This window comes from Carcharhinus amblyrhynchos, chromosome 2 (assembly GCF_965287045.1).
Source record: "Carcharhinus amblyrhynchos chromosome 2, sCarAmb.v2.hapA, whole genome shotgun sequence".
In the NCBI taxonomy this organism is placed as follows: domain Eukaryota; kingdom Metazoa; phylum Chordata; class Chondrichthyes; order Carcharhiniformes; family Carcharhinidae; genus Carcharhinus; species Carcharhinus amblyrhynchos.
In genome coordinates, this window is record NC_137325.1 from 7,031,581 (window position 1) to 7,049,934 (window position 18,354).

Consider the following 18,354-nt stretch of genomic DNA (forward strand, 5'->3'; position numbering starts at 1 on the left):
TACATTGCTAACCTTTATGACAGATGTGAATGAGCACGTGTCACATTCCGAAATATCCTTCTCTGGTAAGTCATTTGGCAAATAATACAGGTCCTTTGTTAATAATTCCACGAAATAAGAGAACTGCACACAACTCAAGAATTTTTCATTTTTCAGTAATCTGGAAATGACCTTTATTTCAAAGGGAATGGAGCTTAAAAATAGGGGAGTCTTGCTAATACTATACAAGGCACTAGAATACTGTGAACAGTTCTGGCTCCTTATCTAAGGACTGATTCACTGGCATTGGAGGCAATTCAGAGAAAATTCACTCAGTTGATCCCTGGTATGGAGGGATTTTCTTATTGAGGAGGGGTTAAGTAGATTGGGCCTGTACTCACTGGAGTTTAGAAGAATGAGAGGTGACCTTATTGAGACGTAGCTAAATCGCAGAGAACCAGAATGGACTTGGTGACATCCTTCTGTACTGCAGCCATTTTCTGATTCTATGATCAACATCTTTGGAGAGAGAAAGAGACACATGTGTTCACATTTCAGGTCAAGGGCCTTTCATCAAAACTAACTTGGAAATGTTGGGCGGGATTTTACTAATCTGTAAATTCCTGGGAGGCCGATAGACATTGTCCGCTGTGATTCCGTGGTGGATGGAGGGGTGGAATTCCAGCCATTAACTCTCTCAATCCACAGATGCTGCCAGATTGGTTGAGTATTTCCAGCAATATCTGAGTTTATTGTCGATTATATAATCTTGTTTCTGCGTTGGCTTTTCAATGACGTGAGAACTGAGCTAGCATTGGGCTGTCAATGAGTGTGGCTTTGTGGACACATATATAGGCGTTTACATTTTTTGCGGGAGTTGGAGCAAGGAAGGCCATAAATTTAATACCACATTGAAAATCAGCAGCATCATTTGTTTCTAACTTGATTTCTCTTGGGGACAAAGAGACAGTGATTTTTCTGCTGATGTTTGTTTGTAATGTGAAAGAAGTGTAGCATCAGTTCAGTCTATCTTGCATTGTGTGGATATAAGAACATAAGAACATAAGAAATAGGAGCAGGAGTAGGCCATCTGGCCCTTCGAGCCTGCCCCGCCATTCAATACGATCATGGCTGATCTGTCGTGGCTCAGTTCCACATTCCCGCCCTCTCCCCATAACCCTTAATCCCCTCTCTTATCAAAAACCCATCAACCCGCTTCTTAAAAATATTTAGCGAGGCAGCCTCCACCACTTCAACGGGCAGAGAATTCCAGATATTCACCACCCTTTGAGTGAAGAAGTTCCTCCTCAACTCCGTTCTAAACCGCCCCCCCTTTATCTTGAGGCTGTGCCCCCTAGTCCTACTGTCTTTTTTGAGCGGGAAGAGTCTCTCCACCTCTACCCTATCCATCCCATTCATCATCTTATACGTCTCAATGAGATCTCCCCTCATTCTTCTAAACTCTAACGAGTACAAGCCTAGTTTATTCAGCCTCTCCTCATAGCTCAACCCCCTCAACTCCGGCATCAGCCTAGTAAACCTCCTCTGCACTCCCTCCAAGGCCAAAATATCCTTGCGTAAGTACAGCGACCAAAACTGCACACAGTACTCCAGCTGGGGCCTCACCAATGCCCTATACAGCTGCAGCAAGACCTCCCTACTTTTATATTCAATCCCCCTCGCTATGAAGGCCAGCATCCCATTCGCCTTCCTGACCACCTGCTGCACCTGCAGGCTGGGTTTTTGCGACTCATGCACAAGGACCCCGAGGTCCCTCTGCACCGTCGCCTGCTGCAGTTTTTCGCCACGTAAGTAATAGTCCTTCCTACCATTCTTCCTACCAAAGTGGACCACCTCACACTTGCCAACATTAAATTCCATTTGCCATTTCCTGGCCCATTCGCCCAGCCTATCTAGATCCTTCTGCAGACTCTCCACACCCTCCGCACAATTTGCCTTTCCCCCAATCTTGGTGTCATCAGCAAATTTCGACACCATACACTCGGTTCCCTCCTCCAGATCATCTATATCTCTCTGTCTCTGTGTGTTGCATGTAACCACTCTGTCAGACTTCCATAGAATCCCTACATTGCAGAATGAGGCCATTCAGCCCATCAAGCCTGCACCGACATTAATCCCACCCAGGTCCTATTCCCCACCTATTTACCTGTTACTCCCACTGACACAAAGGACAATTTAGCATGGCAAATCAACCTAACCTGCGCATTTTTGGACTGTGGGAGGAAACCGGAGCACCTGGAGGAAACCCACCCAGACACAGGGAGAATGTACAGTCAGCAACCTAGGCTGGAATTGAACTCCGATCCCTGGAGCTGTGAGGTAGCAGTGCTAACCACTGTGTTACCGTGCCTCCACTGCTCTCTGTGAAAGAGAATTACAAGCACTAACTTCATCAAAACTACAACATCAATGGACGGAGATTTAATCTGACTCCAAAACTCATTCTCTTGCACAGAGGGTGGGAGTTTACCTGGATCTGACAGTAGGCAGGCAAAGTAGCAATGAAGCTGGCTGCACTAATGGCCTTTGCCTTCTCTGTATCACTGGGAACATGGGAAAAAAAAACACCCAGGGGTGTCCCTCAGCACCACGCTGGTGGAGCAGGTTCTGATCAAGCTCAGAAATGTATGTTTAAAAGTTTGGGCCACCATTTTCAAAGGCCGCTCCAATGCACCAATGTTCATGCCAGGGAGCAGTGCCTGGGTAGTGGCCAGGCATGATCCTTCCCCTTCCCACCTCCCTACCCCGGTGATACACTCGCCTGAGCTCCTCTGGGGGCTCTGCCCACCAGATGAAGACTGTGGGAGACCAATTATGATTCTTGCTGATTTGCCCTCATGCCAAGGTGAATACATTTTCTTATGGGGGGGGGAGAGGGGGTGCATAATGATTCAGATGTAGAGGCCTGATAAAGATATTTAAATGAGTCAAAATTGTAATGTCCTTAATGAGGTCCACAAGGTGGAGCTATTAGAGTATGAGCTCCCTGATTGAGACAGTTAATGCTGTCCAATCTTAGAGTATGAGCTCCCTGATTGAGGCGGTTAATGATACCTAATCCAGGAGCCCTGCTGATGTATATAATGTTGAGTGTCTGGGTTATAGGAACTCAGGGTGTATGCTTTGTAGTGGGAAGGACCTGCCTGGGTATTACTAACGATTGTAAATAAATCTAAGTTTGTGAAGGGACACCAGCCTCGGTGAAGTTGTTTCGGAAATGATATTCTCAATGTTGAATGCCGGGATTCCGGTTACATCTCTGGCGGGGAGGGAAGTGCGTGGGGGGGTTGTTTGTGTGTGAATGTTTACATCACATTTTTACACTGGAATGAGACACGATTTGGGTCTCTTGTGAGATTTTCCTGTAGCTAAACCCACTCAAAAAGAATGGGAACAGAAAGTTCCCCTCAGAGTTAAGATCAGGCCCAATGCTTTCTCCCAGTGGAGGACTTGCTGCGTATTTCCAGCATTTTCTGTCTATATTTCAGACTTCTGGAGTAATTTGCCTTTCCACCAAATATTAATTACTTCCCGTGATGGAAATCTCCAGGAGCAGTGGGAAGTGGTTACTGGCTATCAGTGTTGGTGGACTGCAGCCTCCTGTTGTAGGTAATCTCAGCACATCATCTGTATAGACTACGGATGCTGGAAATCTGGAATACAAAAATAAAAGCAGAAAGTGCTGGAAAAATCCCAGCACGGCGAGAGAGAAAAAGTTAACGTTTTGAGTCATGATCCAACTTTGATGTAAGGTCACAACCTGAAAGGTGAACTCTGATTTTCTCCTGATCTGCTGAGCATTTTCAGCAATTTAAGGCCATAAGATCTTAAGGAAGAGGTGTAGGAATAAGCCCTCTGGTCCCTTGAGCCTCCTTCACCATCCAACACAGCCAGAGCTGATCTGCTTGTGACCTTAAGAAGCTCCAATTCTTTGAGTGAAAATCTCTCCATCACACCCTTGAATATATTCAATGATTCAGCCTCCACTGTTCTTTGTGGAAGAGAACTACAAACACTAACGTAACGACCCCCTGAGAGAAAAAAAACCTCTCATCTTTGCCTTAAATGGGAGACCCCTTGTTTTTAAACACTCCCCCCTAGTTCTAGATTCCGCCCCCCCAGGGGAAATGTCTTTTCAGCATCAACTTTGCCTAGCCCCTCAGAATTTTATGCTTCAATAAGATCATCTCTTTGTCCTGAGCTTCCACTGGTATAAGCCCAGCTCATAGAATCCCTACAGTGCAGAAGAGGCCATTGAGCCTGTACTGACTCTCTGACACAGAATCTTACCCAGGCCCTTTTCCCGTCCTAGCCCCATAACCACACACACTTACCATGGTTAATCCATCTCATCTATAGATCTTTGGTCTGTGGGATGAAACCGGAGCACTTGGTGGAAACCCACGCAAACACGGGGAGAATGTGCAAACTCCACACAGACACTGACCCAAGCCGGGAATCGAACCCAGGTCCCTAGCACTGTGAGGCAGCAGCGCTAACTACCGTGCCTCCTTTCTTCATAAGATAACCCTTTCATCTCAGGAATCAGCCCAGTGGATATTCTCTGAGCTGCTTCCAATACACACAATTTTTATTTTTTTCCATTTTTCATTTTGATTGAATCTTTGTGATCATTTCCAGTTGACCTATCTTTGACATTGCGCCACTGGATTTGAACGATATTATAAGATAATTGAGGCACGGTTTTCCCCTTGTGTTCTCAATGCCAGTGGAGCTCAACTCAAGTCTGAATATTAAATTCCTTTCTCCATCTAACTGGCTCAGGTGTTGAAGGTCTGGTGAATGAACCCGGCAGGGAGTTGACCGGCTGAAAGGTTAAAAATGACCGTGAAATAGACGGTGTGGCTTGTCTGTTCTCCTTTAACTTTCGCCACCCTAAAACTTGGCCATCTATTTCTCACCCAGATTTCGATTTCCTGAAATTTTTCTCTTTTTCTTTCAAACCAAGGAGACTTTGGAGTCTCTCGGTTCCTGATGGGCTCCTGTGACCTGGCAACAACTTTCACCGGAACGCCTTACTATATGAGTCCAGAGGTCCTTAGTCACCAGGGTTACGATTCCAAGTCTGACATATGGTGAGTGGGTAGTTGGTATGTTCAGATGAAATTATTTCCGAGGCTGGCAGGATATGACAAAGTCATGCCTGCAGTTCTTTTGATCTACTTTCGTTCAGCTAAGCATTTCCCTCGGATTTGTTTGTCCGTGAAAGGTTTGTTTATTTTGTTAACCCATTCAAAGACTGATTTCATTTAATTTAGTTTGGTTTGATTTGATTTATTATTGTCACATGTATCAGTATACAGTGAGAAGTATTGTTTCTTGTGCGCTATATAGACAAAGCATACCGTTCACAGAGAAGGAAGGGAGAGAGTGCAGAATGTAGTGTTACAGTCATAGCTAGGAAGTAGGGAAAGGTCAACTTAGTGTGAGATAACTCAATTCAAAAGTCTGATGACAGCAGGGAAGAAGCTGTTCTTGAGTCGGTTGGTACGTGTCCTCAGACTTTTGTACCTTTTTTTTCCCTGGGAGTAAGTGCTCCATCGACTATCAAATGCGTTAACTGAAATGTGCTCCTGCACCCATTTCCTAAAGCCATTTGGTATAGCCCCCTGTGCGCCTCCTTATTATCTGTTTCAATATTTATTATTTTCCTTTATCTAGATTGAAAACAATTTGCCATTTATTAACCAACTTCTTTAATTCATCCAGATCCACCCTTCTCTTGGAATACATAGGGGAGAAGGAAAGGGGAGGGTGCAGAATGTTGTGATACAGTCACAAGCAGGATTTTTGATTTTGATTTGATTTATTATTGTCACGTGTATTAGTATACAGTGAAGAGTATTGTTTCTTGCGCGCTATACAGGCAAACAGTACTGTTCATAGAGAAGGAGCGTGTACAGAATGTAGTGTTACAGCCATAGCTAGGGAGTAGAGAAAGATCAGCTCAATGCGAGGTAGGTCCATTCCCTGACGGCAGCAGGGAAGAAGCTGTTCTTGAGTCGGTTGGTACGTGACCTCAGACTTTTGTATCTTTTACTTGATGGAGAAGGTGGAAGACTGAATGTCTGGGGTGCGTGGGGTCATTAATTATGCTGGCTGTTTTTCCAAGGCAGCGGGAAGTGTAGACAGAGTCAATGGATGGGAGGCTGGTTTGAGTGATGGACTGGGTTTCGTTCACAACCTTTGTAGTTGATTTTTATCCAGAGGGACTCCAGCCACAATATGATTGGGGGAAGCTGGTTTATTTGGTGGAATTGAATGGGAGGCATTGTGTAAGAACATGATGCCTCCTGCCCACACAAAATGGCTGCCAATGTGAACGTACAAACAAAGAGCAGGAATAGGCCATTCCACCCCTGTTGGTAACCTCAAAATATGTATCACCCTCTACCCCTGAACTCATTTGTGCAAAGGTAGAAAATCAATGATTGCTCTCCGCTACGCCTAACCCCTGCCTGCATTACCTCACATTGCATACACGGTGACGTTAGTACACCCTCTCATGGTCCTCCTCAGAGACACTGGTTTTAAACAGATGTACAGATAAAGAGATGGAAGCGGGCCCTTCGGCCCAACTTGTCCATGCTGCCTTTTATTTTTAACCACTAAGTTAGCCCCAGTTGCCCGTATTTGACCCATATCCCTCTATACCCAGCTTACCCATGTAACTATCTACCTCTCTGTATGATGAATCCAAAGCTTGTTGTAAATCCATTTAATGGGACAAAGCCTCACTATTTGAAGCTTAAATTGTTTGCCAATTTAATATTATTAATGCATTTAAATTAATAATTACAAAGGGTTACGCATATAAACCAACCCTTTCCCATGCTCTGCCCCTACCTTCATTTAGGCACATTTCAATATAAATTTTAAAGGATTGACAGCACCTGGAACCATTGGAAGGATAATAATCTGCCACTGAGCGAGAGGAATAAAGAAGCCATGAACTGTGGACAGTACAATCGACATTGGTCTGATACAGAAATTGTAGAAAAATTAAAGAATAAAAGGAATTGGCTCCTGCAATAAGATGATTTCAAATATATTTCGGTGATGGATGAGGGAACATGTTGTGTAACTGTGAAATCAAAATCACAGAGATTTTACTAAACTTGTATTGAACTTGGTTTGAACACATTTAAAGGGCTGGCAATGCTTGGATTTACATGGCCAATCCACTTAACCTGCACATCTTTGGACACTAAAGGGGAAATTTAGCATGGCCAATCCACCTAACCTGCACATCTTTGGACATTAAAGGGGAAATTTAGCATGGCCAATCCACCTAACCTGCACATCTTTGGAATGTGGGAGGAATCCAGAGTACCTGGGGGAAACCCACGCAGACACACAGAGAACGTGCAGACTCCACACAGACAGTGACCCGAGGCTGGAATCAAATCCGGGTCCCTGGCGCTGTGAGGCAGCAGGGCTAACCCACCGTGCCACTCTGTTTTTTTTAATGAGGGAGGAAATCCTCGGAAACTGTAATAACAAATTAATAGAATGCCCTCAGGATTCATATTAATGCACTTACACATTTGAATGCAATTTATATAATGGAATAGCACATGTAACTGTTGTAATGATAGTTCCCCAGAAATATTGAAATCTCTCATTTTACAAATATTGCTCAATTTGCTATAAAACTCTGTACGGCAGTTATTGCTGTCATTCATAAGAGTGTGTACCTGTCAATCCTTACTTCATGCTTTAATGAATCAACGAGCCAAGGGATCCTGGTTCCCCCCGCTGTGTTGTGAGGAGGATACAAAGACTTCACAAAGGAATATAGACTGACTAGTGAATGGGACAGTAATTGGCAGATAGAAGTATATTGTGGAGAAAATATGAAGTTGTCCACTTTGACAGGAAGCATAGAAAAGCAGAATATTATTTAAGTGGAGAGAGACTGCAGAATTCTGTGCTAGAGTTTGAGTTTAAGTTTATTCATTAGTGTCACATGTAACCTTGCATTAACACTGCAATGAAGTTACTGTGAAAATCCTCTAGTTGTCACACTCTGGCGCCTGAGGGAGAATTTAGCATGGCCAATGCACCTAACCAGCATGGCTTTCAGACTGTGGGAGGAAATTGGAGCACTCAGAGAAAACCCCAACAGGGAGAACATGCAGACAGTGACCCGAGCTGGGATCAAACCCGATCCCTGGCACTGCGAGACAGCAGTGCTAACCACTGTGCCACCAGAGGGATCGAGTGCCCTTGCGCATGAATCACAAAATGTCAGCACACAGGCATGGCAAATAATGAGAAAGATAAGCAGGATGTTGGTCTTTATTGCAAGCAGGATGAAGTAGGAAACTGAGGATGGTTTTGCTACAATTGCACAGGGCATTAGTGAGATCACCCTGGACCACTGTGCAGACTTTTAATTGCCATACTTGCATTGGATACAGTTCAGAGAAGGTTCACTGGGATGATTCGTGGATGAAGGGGCTTTGTAATGGAGAAAGGTTGAGCAGAGTGTGGGGTTTGGAAGAAACGCGAGGTGATCATGTTGAAGCTTCTGCGCTTCTGAAGAGCTTGACAGGGTAATTACTGAGAGGGCAGTTTCAGAATAAGGGCTCTCATGTAACATAGAGATGCAAAGGAATTTCTTTTCTCAGAGAGTCATTAATCTTCGGAAATCTCAGGGTATTTGATCGACAGATTCAAGAATTATTGGGGGAGCAGATAGAAAAGTGGAGTTAAGGCCACCGTCAGATCATCCTATCAAACAGTGGAGCAGATGTGAGGGGCTGAATGGCCTACTTCTGCTCCTAATACCCAGTGCAAATGGCAGAGTCATGCTCCAGCTTGGCTCACTCAAATCAGGAAGTTGGGATGGCACGGTGACACAGTGGTTAGCACTGCTGCCTCACAGTGCCAGGGATCTGGGTTCAATTCCCAGCTTGGATCACTGTCTGTGTGAGGTTTGCATGTTCTCCTCGTGTCTGCATGGGTTTCCTCTGGGTTCTCCAGTTTCCTCCCACAGTCCAAAAGATGTGCGGGTTAGATGGATTGGCCATGCTCAATTGCCCCTTAGCATCAGGGGGACTAGCTAAGATAAATGCATGGGGCTATGGGGATAGGGCCTGGGTAGGATTGTGGTCAATGCAGACGCGATGGGCCAAATGGCCCCAATCTGCACTGTAGGATTCTATGATTCTAAGGAATTGTGTTCAGCCTAAAAATCAGGTAGTTTTCGCTGTTACTGCCACATCATAAGCAGCTGGAAACAAAAGTGAAGGCAGCAAACTGAGTGAATTTTGATTTTGTGGCGTGCGTGAATGTGTTTAAATGATTTCCTTCAAATCAAATTGCTAAAAGATTCCAGTATCTCTGGTTGATCTTTAATCACTTTATGCTGATATTTCTTCCTGAGTCAGAGAAATTCAGTCGAATCTCTCCTCTTCTGTTTTACTTACTTTTGAATACATTTACTGTTTGCTACCCAGACTTAGATACAAAACATTGGATATGTTTAAGACATTGGATGTGTTTATGTGTGGGTAGCGTTTTTTTTACAGAAATATATTTGAATTGAATTCAGCTTTTTGTTAATTTTCCAATATCCAACCAGCACTTTTTTTTCTCATCTCCGCGATATTGGACGGTAAACTGAACGGATTAGCTGGAAGTATTGCCTCATGGAAGTGGTCACACCTGGTACATCAAGAAGAAAAACAAGTGTATATAACACCTCTCACTGGTCACCTCAGATCACTTCACAGCTAATGAGGCGCTTTCAAAGTTAAGAAACGTGGAAAGTAGAGGCAGGAGTAGGCCATTTGGCCCTTTGAGCCTGCTCTGCCATTCATTTTGATTGTAGCTGATCATCTAATCCAATATCCTGATCCTGCCTTCGCCCCCCCCCGCCCCATTTCCTTTGATCCCTTTAGCCTCAAGAGCTATTTCTTCTCAAAATCACGCAAAGTTTTGGCCTCAAATATTTAGTTTATTTCTCCTGTAATGTACGAAATACAGAGCCCATTTGTGCACTGAAAGCTCTCACTAACAGCTGTGCGATGATTACCAGATAATCTACTTTTACAATGCTGATTGAGGAGTAAATACTGGCCAGGACTCTTGTGTGAACAAGTGCCATGGCATATGTAAGGTCCAACTCAGAGAGCAGACCTGGTTTAACATTTCACTGGACCATGCAGCATTCCCTCAACACTGCACTGGAATATCAGCTGAGATCTTTGTGCTCGAGTCTCGGGGCAAAACTTGAACTCACAACTTTCTGACTCGGAGACAAGAATGCTCACCACAGAGCCACAACTGACACACTAATACCCAAAACAGTAAACGCTGGAAAATCTCAGCTGGTCTGACAGCCTCGAGTCTGGATGACCCTTCGGTGATCTGACGAAGGGTCATCTAGACTCGACACATTGGCTCTATTCTCTCTCCACAGAGGCTGTCAGACCTGCTGAGATTTTCCAGCATTTTCTGTTTTTGTTTCAGATTCCAGCATCCGCTGTATTGTGTCAAAATTATTATTTTGACATTATAATAACTAGAGTCCCATTATAAATTTGTCTAAATTGGGATTAAAATCGAGCTGGAGATCAGCAGAAGTTTCCAACATAAATGATTTGGCCATGAATCATTTCTTGTGGGCGACATTTTTCTTTCATTTGCTTGTTAAAGGATCGGGGAGGTCATGAGCAGGAATGTGACTCTTAATATCTTCAAATGAGGAAATAATCATTTCCAAGAATTGTGTAACTTTGGAGATTTGGTTTTGATACCTTTGCAAACTACCACTCAATATCCATCCTCCCTTTTCTTTGTTGAGTCCTTGTGTGTGCTGTCACCTCCCAAATCAGTCCCACAGCTCCATATTTCAATCTCCTCATTTCTATCACAGTAATTGGAGAGACCTACTATGTTCTGGCTGACTGTAATCTCACTTACTTTTCCTCCTTAACCTCTCTGTGACCTTTCACATGGCCAATCACACCATTGTTACCCAATCATAGAATCCCTTCAGTGCAGAAGGAGGCCACTCAGCCCATCAAGTCTGTACTGACCACAATCCTACCCAGGCTGTATTTCTGTAACCCCACACATTTACCTTGCCAATCCCCCTGATACAAGGGTCAATTCAGCAAGGCCAATCAACCTAACACGCACATCCTTGGACGGTGGGAGGAAACCAGAGCAGCTGGCGGAAACCCACGCAGACGTGGGGAAATTTAGCATGGCCAACCCCCTTAATCTAACCTGAGGCTGGCGGTGGGGAGGGTGTGGGGTTGGGGGCGGAGATGGTCTGGATGTGGGGGTGGGGAAGGTCTGGGGTTGGGGTTGGAGATGGAGATGGTCTGGATGTGGGGGTGGAGATGGTGTGGAGGTGGGGGTAGGGGAGAGTCTGGGCTGAGGCTGGTTCGATTTCTGGTTATGGTTCTGTCTCTGGGAACAGTTTTGTTTCTGACTGTGGTTCTGCTTCTTGTTCTGGAGCCAATTCTGACTCTGGTCCTGGGCTGGGCAGTCTCGCACTCCCGCAGGGTTTGACCCAGACCCTGGACAACTGCAAAGGATGCAGTTAGTGTCGCTGCTGCTGTAACATGGCCAGTCACTCAGGTGCGGTCGGTGTGTGTTTGGAGTCCATTACGTTGCACATTCAGGTGTTAAAATTGCAAACTAGATGAGGATTTGTGACAAGATGGCCACTTGGGGATTTTGGGAGCTTTCAGGTCTGTTTAGGGCTTGTCAGATTTTTATAAAAGTGAGCGAGCAGCCTTTGCCAGATTTCTAGATGGCCTTGGATGAATCATATTTTGCAAGGTATCTGCTCTCTGTGTTGTTGGCAAAGTTTCCTTCCAGAAAAATCTAATCTGGTTTCTCACTTGCTGCTAATAAAAAATACCTTTGGGAAATAGAATGCAGTGTTAGTGAAAATTGTACATCATCTGATCACAAAGCTGTCCATTAGTACATAGTGGGCTGATTCTAATTTAATTCTGCCTCACCTTTTGTAGTACAGGAATTGCATTTTTCCCTTGTCTTTACAGAAGTTCTATTCATACATTACTTGGTATTTGCAGCACAGAAACAGGCCATTCTGCCCAACTGGGGCTTGTGCTCCACATAAACCCTTTCCATCCCTTCTTCATCCAGCCCCCTTCGATATATCCTTCTGTTATTTTCCTCCGTATGCTTTTATCCTGCATCACGGTGGCACAGTGGTTAGCACTTCTGCCTCACAGCACCAGGGACCCGGGTTCGATTCCTGGCTTGGGTCACTGTCTGTGCGGACTCTGCACCTTCTCCCTGTGTCTGCATGGGTTTCCTCCGGGTGCTCTGGTTTCCTCCCACAAGATGTGTTGGTTAGGTGCATTGGCAATGCTAAATTTTCCCACTGGGCACCCGAACAGGCGCCAGAGTGTGGACACTGGGGGATTTTTACAGTAACTTCATTGCAGTGTTAATGTAAGCCTACTTGTGACACTAATCAATCAACTTAAACTTGGTGTTCTGGTGCGATTCCTATATAAATAAATTAAAATCTCTTTCCCTTTGGATACTTGGCTCTAAGAGTGCATTGGCAACCATGGGCTTCCATGTTAATCTTGCTCTGGAGCCTTGGATCACCTTCGTTGGTGGTGCATTCATCCAGTTTGCGACTGTACTTTGTCTACCTCAATGTGTTTTACCATCGATCTTTCCCATACCCAAGAAATTCTAATTTTCTTTTCCCGATCAGGATCACAGAATTCTTTTGCTCTCAGATTTTACTGGCATCTCATCACTGGTATTGGAACTTGTCTGAGAAATCTTCATTATTCAGCTCAAAAACCAGAACTCTGCAGCCTCCATTCTTCTCTGCATTCCTTTGCTGACTGCCCAACACTCTTTTGTATGTCAAAGTTGGTGCGATGCCACCTTTCAAGATTCACAGCTTTTTTGTCTTGGCTAATTTTGAGCTGATTCGAATTTTTTTTTTCCTTCTTTGAGACGCATCTTTGGCCATTCCAATCCTTCATCTCCGTTGCACTTCCTGTTGGGGATGTTAACATATAACAAAGTGTGAACTTAAAATACAAAAGCAGAGAAGTTCGAACGCTGGAAATCCGGAGTGAAAGCAGACAGCATTGGAAAAGGGGGGACTTAGTGGTAGGGGATGGGGAAATGGCTGAGGTCTTGAATAACTTTTTTGTTTCGGTCTTCACGGAGGAAGACGTGAATAATTTGCCGGGTGTTAGCAATGGAAAGGTGGTAGGACTGGAGGGTCTCGATGATATTATTGTTACTAGAGAGGCGGTGCTCGACAGACTGGAGGGACTGATTGTGGACAAGTCCCCAGGACCGGATGGAATGCATCCGAGGGTCCTGAAAGAAATGGCGGAGGTGATAGTGGATGCCTTGGTGGTTATTTTCCAGACGTCGCTGGATTCCGGGGAAGTGCCAGAAGATTGGAAAGCGGCTAATGTTACGCTGTTGTTTAAGAAGGGTGCCAGGCAAAAGGCAGGGAATTATAGGCCGGTTAGTTTAACGTCTGTTGTGGGTAAAATGTTAGAATCCGTCATGAAGGAGGAAATAGTGAGGCATCTTGAGGGGAATTGCTTGATAGAGCAGACGCAGCACGGTTTTGTTAAGGGGAAGTCGTGTCTGACAAATTTATTGGAGCTCTATGAGGATGTGTCTAGGGCGGTGGATAGAGGAGGGCCGGTGGATGTGGTCTTTCTTGATTTTCAGAAGGCGTTTGACAAGGTACCTCACAAGAGGTTATTGCAGAAGGTAAGGGGGCATGGAGTTGGGGGTAGGGTGTTAGCGTGGATAGAGGATTGGTTGTCAAATAGGAGGCAGAGAGTGGGGGTTAATGGGTGCTATTCGGATTGGCGGTTGGTGACTAGTGGAGTGCCTCAGGGGTCGGTGCTGGGGCCTCAGCTATTTACCATTTATATAGATGATCTGGAGGAGGGAACCGAGTGTATGGTGTCGAAATTTGCTGATGACACCAAGATTGGTGGAACAGCAAATTGCGCGGAGGGTGTGGAGAGTCTGCAGAAGGATCTAGATAGGCTGGGCGAATGGGCCAGGAACTGGCAAATGGAATTTAATGTTGGCAAGTGTGAGGTGGTCCACTTTGGTAGGAATAATGGTAGGAAGGACTATTACTTACGGGGCGAAAAACTGCAGCAGGCGATGGTGCAGAGGGACCTCGGAGTCCTTGTGCATGAGTCACAAAAACCCAGCCTGCAGGTGCAGCAGGTGGTCAGGAAGGCGAATGGGATGCTGGCCTTCATCACGAGGGGGATTGAATATAAAAGTAGGGAGGTCTTGCTGCAGCTGTATAGGGCATTGGTGAGGCCCCAGCTGGAGTACTGTGTGCAGTTTTGGTCGCTGTACTTACGCAAGGATATTTTGGCCTTGGAGGGAGTGCAGAGGAGGTTTACTAGGCTGATGCCGGAGTTGAGGGGGTTGAGCTATGAGGAGATGCTGAATAAACTAGGCTTGTACTCGTTAGAGTTTAGAAGAATGAGGGGAGATCTCATTGAGACGTATAAGATGATGAATGGGATGGATAGGATAGAGGTGGAGAGGCTCTTCCCACTCAGAAAGGACAGTAGGACTAGGGGGCACAGCCTCAAGATAAAGGGGGGGGGTGGTTTAGAACGGAGTTGAGGAGGAACCTCTTCTCTCAAAGGGTGGTGAATCTCTGGAATTCTCTGCCCGTTGAGGTGGTGGAGGCTGCCTCGCTAAATATTTTTAAGACGCAGGTTGATGGGTTTTTGATAAGCGAGGGGATTAAGGGTTATGGGGAGAGGGCGGGAATGTGGAACTGAGCAGCGACAGATCAGCCATGATCTTATTGAATGGTGGGGCAGGCTCGAAGTGCTGGATGGCCTACTCCTGCTCCTATTTCTTATGTTCTTATGTTCTTATGAAATACTCAACAAGTCTTGTGGCATCTGGAGAGAAACAGAGTTAACATTTCAGGTTGGCGACCTGTCTTCAGAAGTGAGTTTGAAATAGGGTGTCCTAGAGCTGAAACATTGACTGGAATGTTGCCAACTGGTATTCTCCAGTCCCGCTGCGTTGAACGGAGATTTGGTCTATTCTCTCCAAGTTCTCAGTCTTTGCTTGCAGTGAACAGTGGGACGTGAATGGCCAGAACATTCTGGTAGTTAACTCTGCTTCTCTCCCTGGTTGCTGCCAGATCGGCTGAGCCTTCCTAGCCCTTTCTGTTTGCACTCCTGTTAATTGCATCGATACTATTTGCCTCAGTCACTGCACATGGTACCAAGTTTCTCTTTCTAATTCCAGATGTTTGGTGAAGTTGTTATGCATTTTCAGGACATTATACTTCTGAAGAAACATCATTAAAAAAATAAAGACAGTACTTTCACAACCACTAGATATCTCATAATCAAGGACCTCACGCATCCCGGACACGCTCTCTTCCACCTTCTTCCACCAGGAAAAAGATACAAAAGTCTGAGATCACATACCAACCGACTCAAGAACAGCTTCTTCCCTGCGACCAGCAGACTTTTAAATGGACCTACCTCACATTAAGTTGATCTTTCCCTACGCCCTAGCTGTGACTAACACTACATTCTGCACCCTCTCCTTCTCTTTGAATTGTATGCTTTGTATAGTGCGCAAGAAACAAAACTTTTCACTGTGTGCTAATACATGTGACCATAATAAGTCAAATCAAATCAAATCAAATGTGCTTTATCGTCAATGAAATACTTTTTGACGTATAGCCACTTTTGTAATGTAGAAAAACTGTTAGTATCGAGTTGTCTCAGGAGATGTTGGGTGTCTTACTGTAATTAAGGGATCTGTCTAGAGGTAAAGGTATTAGACGGTATGGGGAGAGCACTGGACTATGGGGTTGAGATAGGGGATTGGCCATAATTGTGTAGAGTGGGTGGAGTAGTTAGAGGAACCGAATGGCCTACACCTGCTCCTTTTTTTTATGTTGGCTACAAAATACTTTTATCAACATAACTAGTTACGAGGTTATAGATCACCAAGACATAGCTCCAGCTCCTATTTTAGACTGTTCCCATGCAACTCTCCCTGTGAGTGACATAATTATGGTAAGAAGTCTCACAACACCAGGTTAAAGCCCAACAGGTTTATTTGGAATCACGAGCTTTCGGAGCACCGCTCCTTCATCAGGTGAGTGGAGAGGTAGATTCACAAACACGGCATACATAGACAAAGACACAGTTGCAAGATAATTACAGATTGGAATGTGTTTTTTATTGCAGAAACCTGAGGTCTGTGTCAATATCCGCGATCTTCTTGGAGATGCTCTCCAGATAGGACACAATTATGACATAACTCCCTATGCACGAGCTCAGTAGAATCATAGAATCCTGACAGTGCAGAAGAGGCCGTTCAGCCCATTGAATCTGCACTGACTCTCTGCCCGAGTATCCTATCAAGGCTCTCTTCTCCCACCCTATGCTATGAGGCAGCAGTGCTAACCACTGCGCCCCCCTCACCTGCCCTGCGCTATAGGTGGCTCCAGATCCACAGCCTTGTAAGCCACTCAGTTGAAGGGCAATTAAGGATGGGCAATAAATGCCCTCGTTGTGTGACTGAATAAACAGAATAGGACTGGAGTGGGGATTACTGTCTATTGAGAAAATTCCCGAATTTAGTTTAAAATCCATTATCCTTAGTCCCAATGCAAGTAGGCATTTATTCAATTTTGGACTTTAGTGATTCTCTTTTTGCAGCACAGTTTAGGTGTATCAGTCCATTATACGGTATTCTCTCATCTCTCCCAGGTCTTTGGCGTGCATTTTATACGAAATGTGCTGCTTGGACCATGCATTCACGGGTCATAACTTTATGTCGGTCGTGTTGAAGATAGTGGACGGTGAGACTCCGTCATTGCCGGACAGGTATTCCAGCGAGCTGAACGCCGTCATGACAAGGTTTGTGCGCTCTCGACTGAAAATAAAGTCCTGTCAGCTTGTCTCCGCCGCTGTACGTTTCCATCAGCTCGCTCTCCAACCTGTTGCACTTTCTGCCTCACAGCATGTTGCGGAAGGATCCGTCACATCGCCCGTCAGCTGCGGAAATTCTCAAGCTTCCATATATTGATCAGCAGCTCCAGGTAAATGTGTAAACAGCGGCTCAAGTCCTTTGTGCTGCTTATCCTTCCAGCTTTCAGATAATCATACCACAGGGAGCAACTGAATCGAATAATTCAGTTGTATTTAGGGGAAAGCCAGACTAACCCGTGAAGGAGAAGGGAATACGGTTCTTAAGATTTTCCCTAAGTTTATTCATTTAGCGTCACGAGTAGGCTTATGTTAACACTGCAATGAAGTTACTGCGAAATTCCCCTAGTTGCCACGCTCTGGCGCCCGTCCGGGTGTATCGAGGGAGGATTTCGCACAGCTAAGCCTAACCAGCGTGTCTTTCGGACTGTGGGAGGAAACCTGAGCACCCGGAGGAAACCCACGCAGACACAAGTGCTGGTATTCCAGGCTTGTGTACGGCATTCTCTGCTGGCCTTGGGCGGTCAAATTCCTGCAGGGGAAACAGTGCAGAATCTGCGCAGACACTGACCCAAATCGGGAATTGAACACAGTTCCCTGGCGCTGTGAGGCCGCAGTGTGAACCACTCTGCCACCGTACCACCCAATTCTGACGATCGAGTTAGATCAGGAAAGACTGGTTGAGGTCTGAGATGAATGTAAACCCTGGCGAGGCCTGGTTTTGCCGTATGGTCTGTTCCTGAGCCATATGTCCTATGTGACACCTGTATTTTTGCAGAAAATGAACTGGACCAGTCATATACATAAAATAACCAGAAGTGCTGGTGAGCAGCTGGGAATTCTGTGGTGAGTAAGCCACCTTCTGAATCCCCAAAGCCTGTTCCACCATCTACAATGCTGGAGTGCGATGGAATACTCTCTGTTTGCCTGGTTGAGAGCAGCTCCAACAGCACTCAGGACCATCCAGGTCAAAGTGGCCCACTGAACTGGTACCCCATCTGCTTCCTTACGCAGTCACTCAGACAACCACTGGAGCACAGTAGCTGCAGTGTGTGCCATCTAATAGATGCACTGCAGCAACTCACCAAGGCTCCTTCGACAGCATCTTCCAGACCCGTGACCTCTACTATTTAGAAGGACAAGGACTGCAGAGATCCGGGGACCCCACCAGCTACAGGGTCCCCTCAATCCTACATGCCATCCATTATTGGAAATATATCGCTGCTCCTTCACTGTCGCTGGCTCAAAATCCTAGAACTCGCTCCTTAACAGCACTGGGTGTACCTACACCACATGAAGACAGCTCACCACCATCTTCTCAGGGGTATTTAGGGAAGGGCAATAA

At 45.4% G+C, this 18,354-nt stretch overlaps 1 protein-coding gene across 1 annotated transcript in view; it reads left to right on the forward strand.

Moving 5' to 3' along the window:
- The window catches only part of nek11 (NIMA-related kinase 11), a 227,565-nt gene that overhangs the window by 82,297 nt on the left and 126,914 nt on the right, over positions 1–18,354 (forward strand). The window contains exons 6-8 of the mRNA XM_080215135.1: positions 4,970–5,096; positions 16,791–16,940; positions 17,044–17,122. Coding sequence (XP_080071261.1) covers positions 4,970–5,096; positions 16,791–16,940; positions 17,044–17,122 — 356 coding nt within the window. The remainder of the gene's footprint in view (positions 1–4,969; positions 5,097–16,790; positions 16,941–17,043; positions 17,123–18,354) is intronic.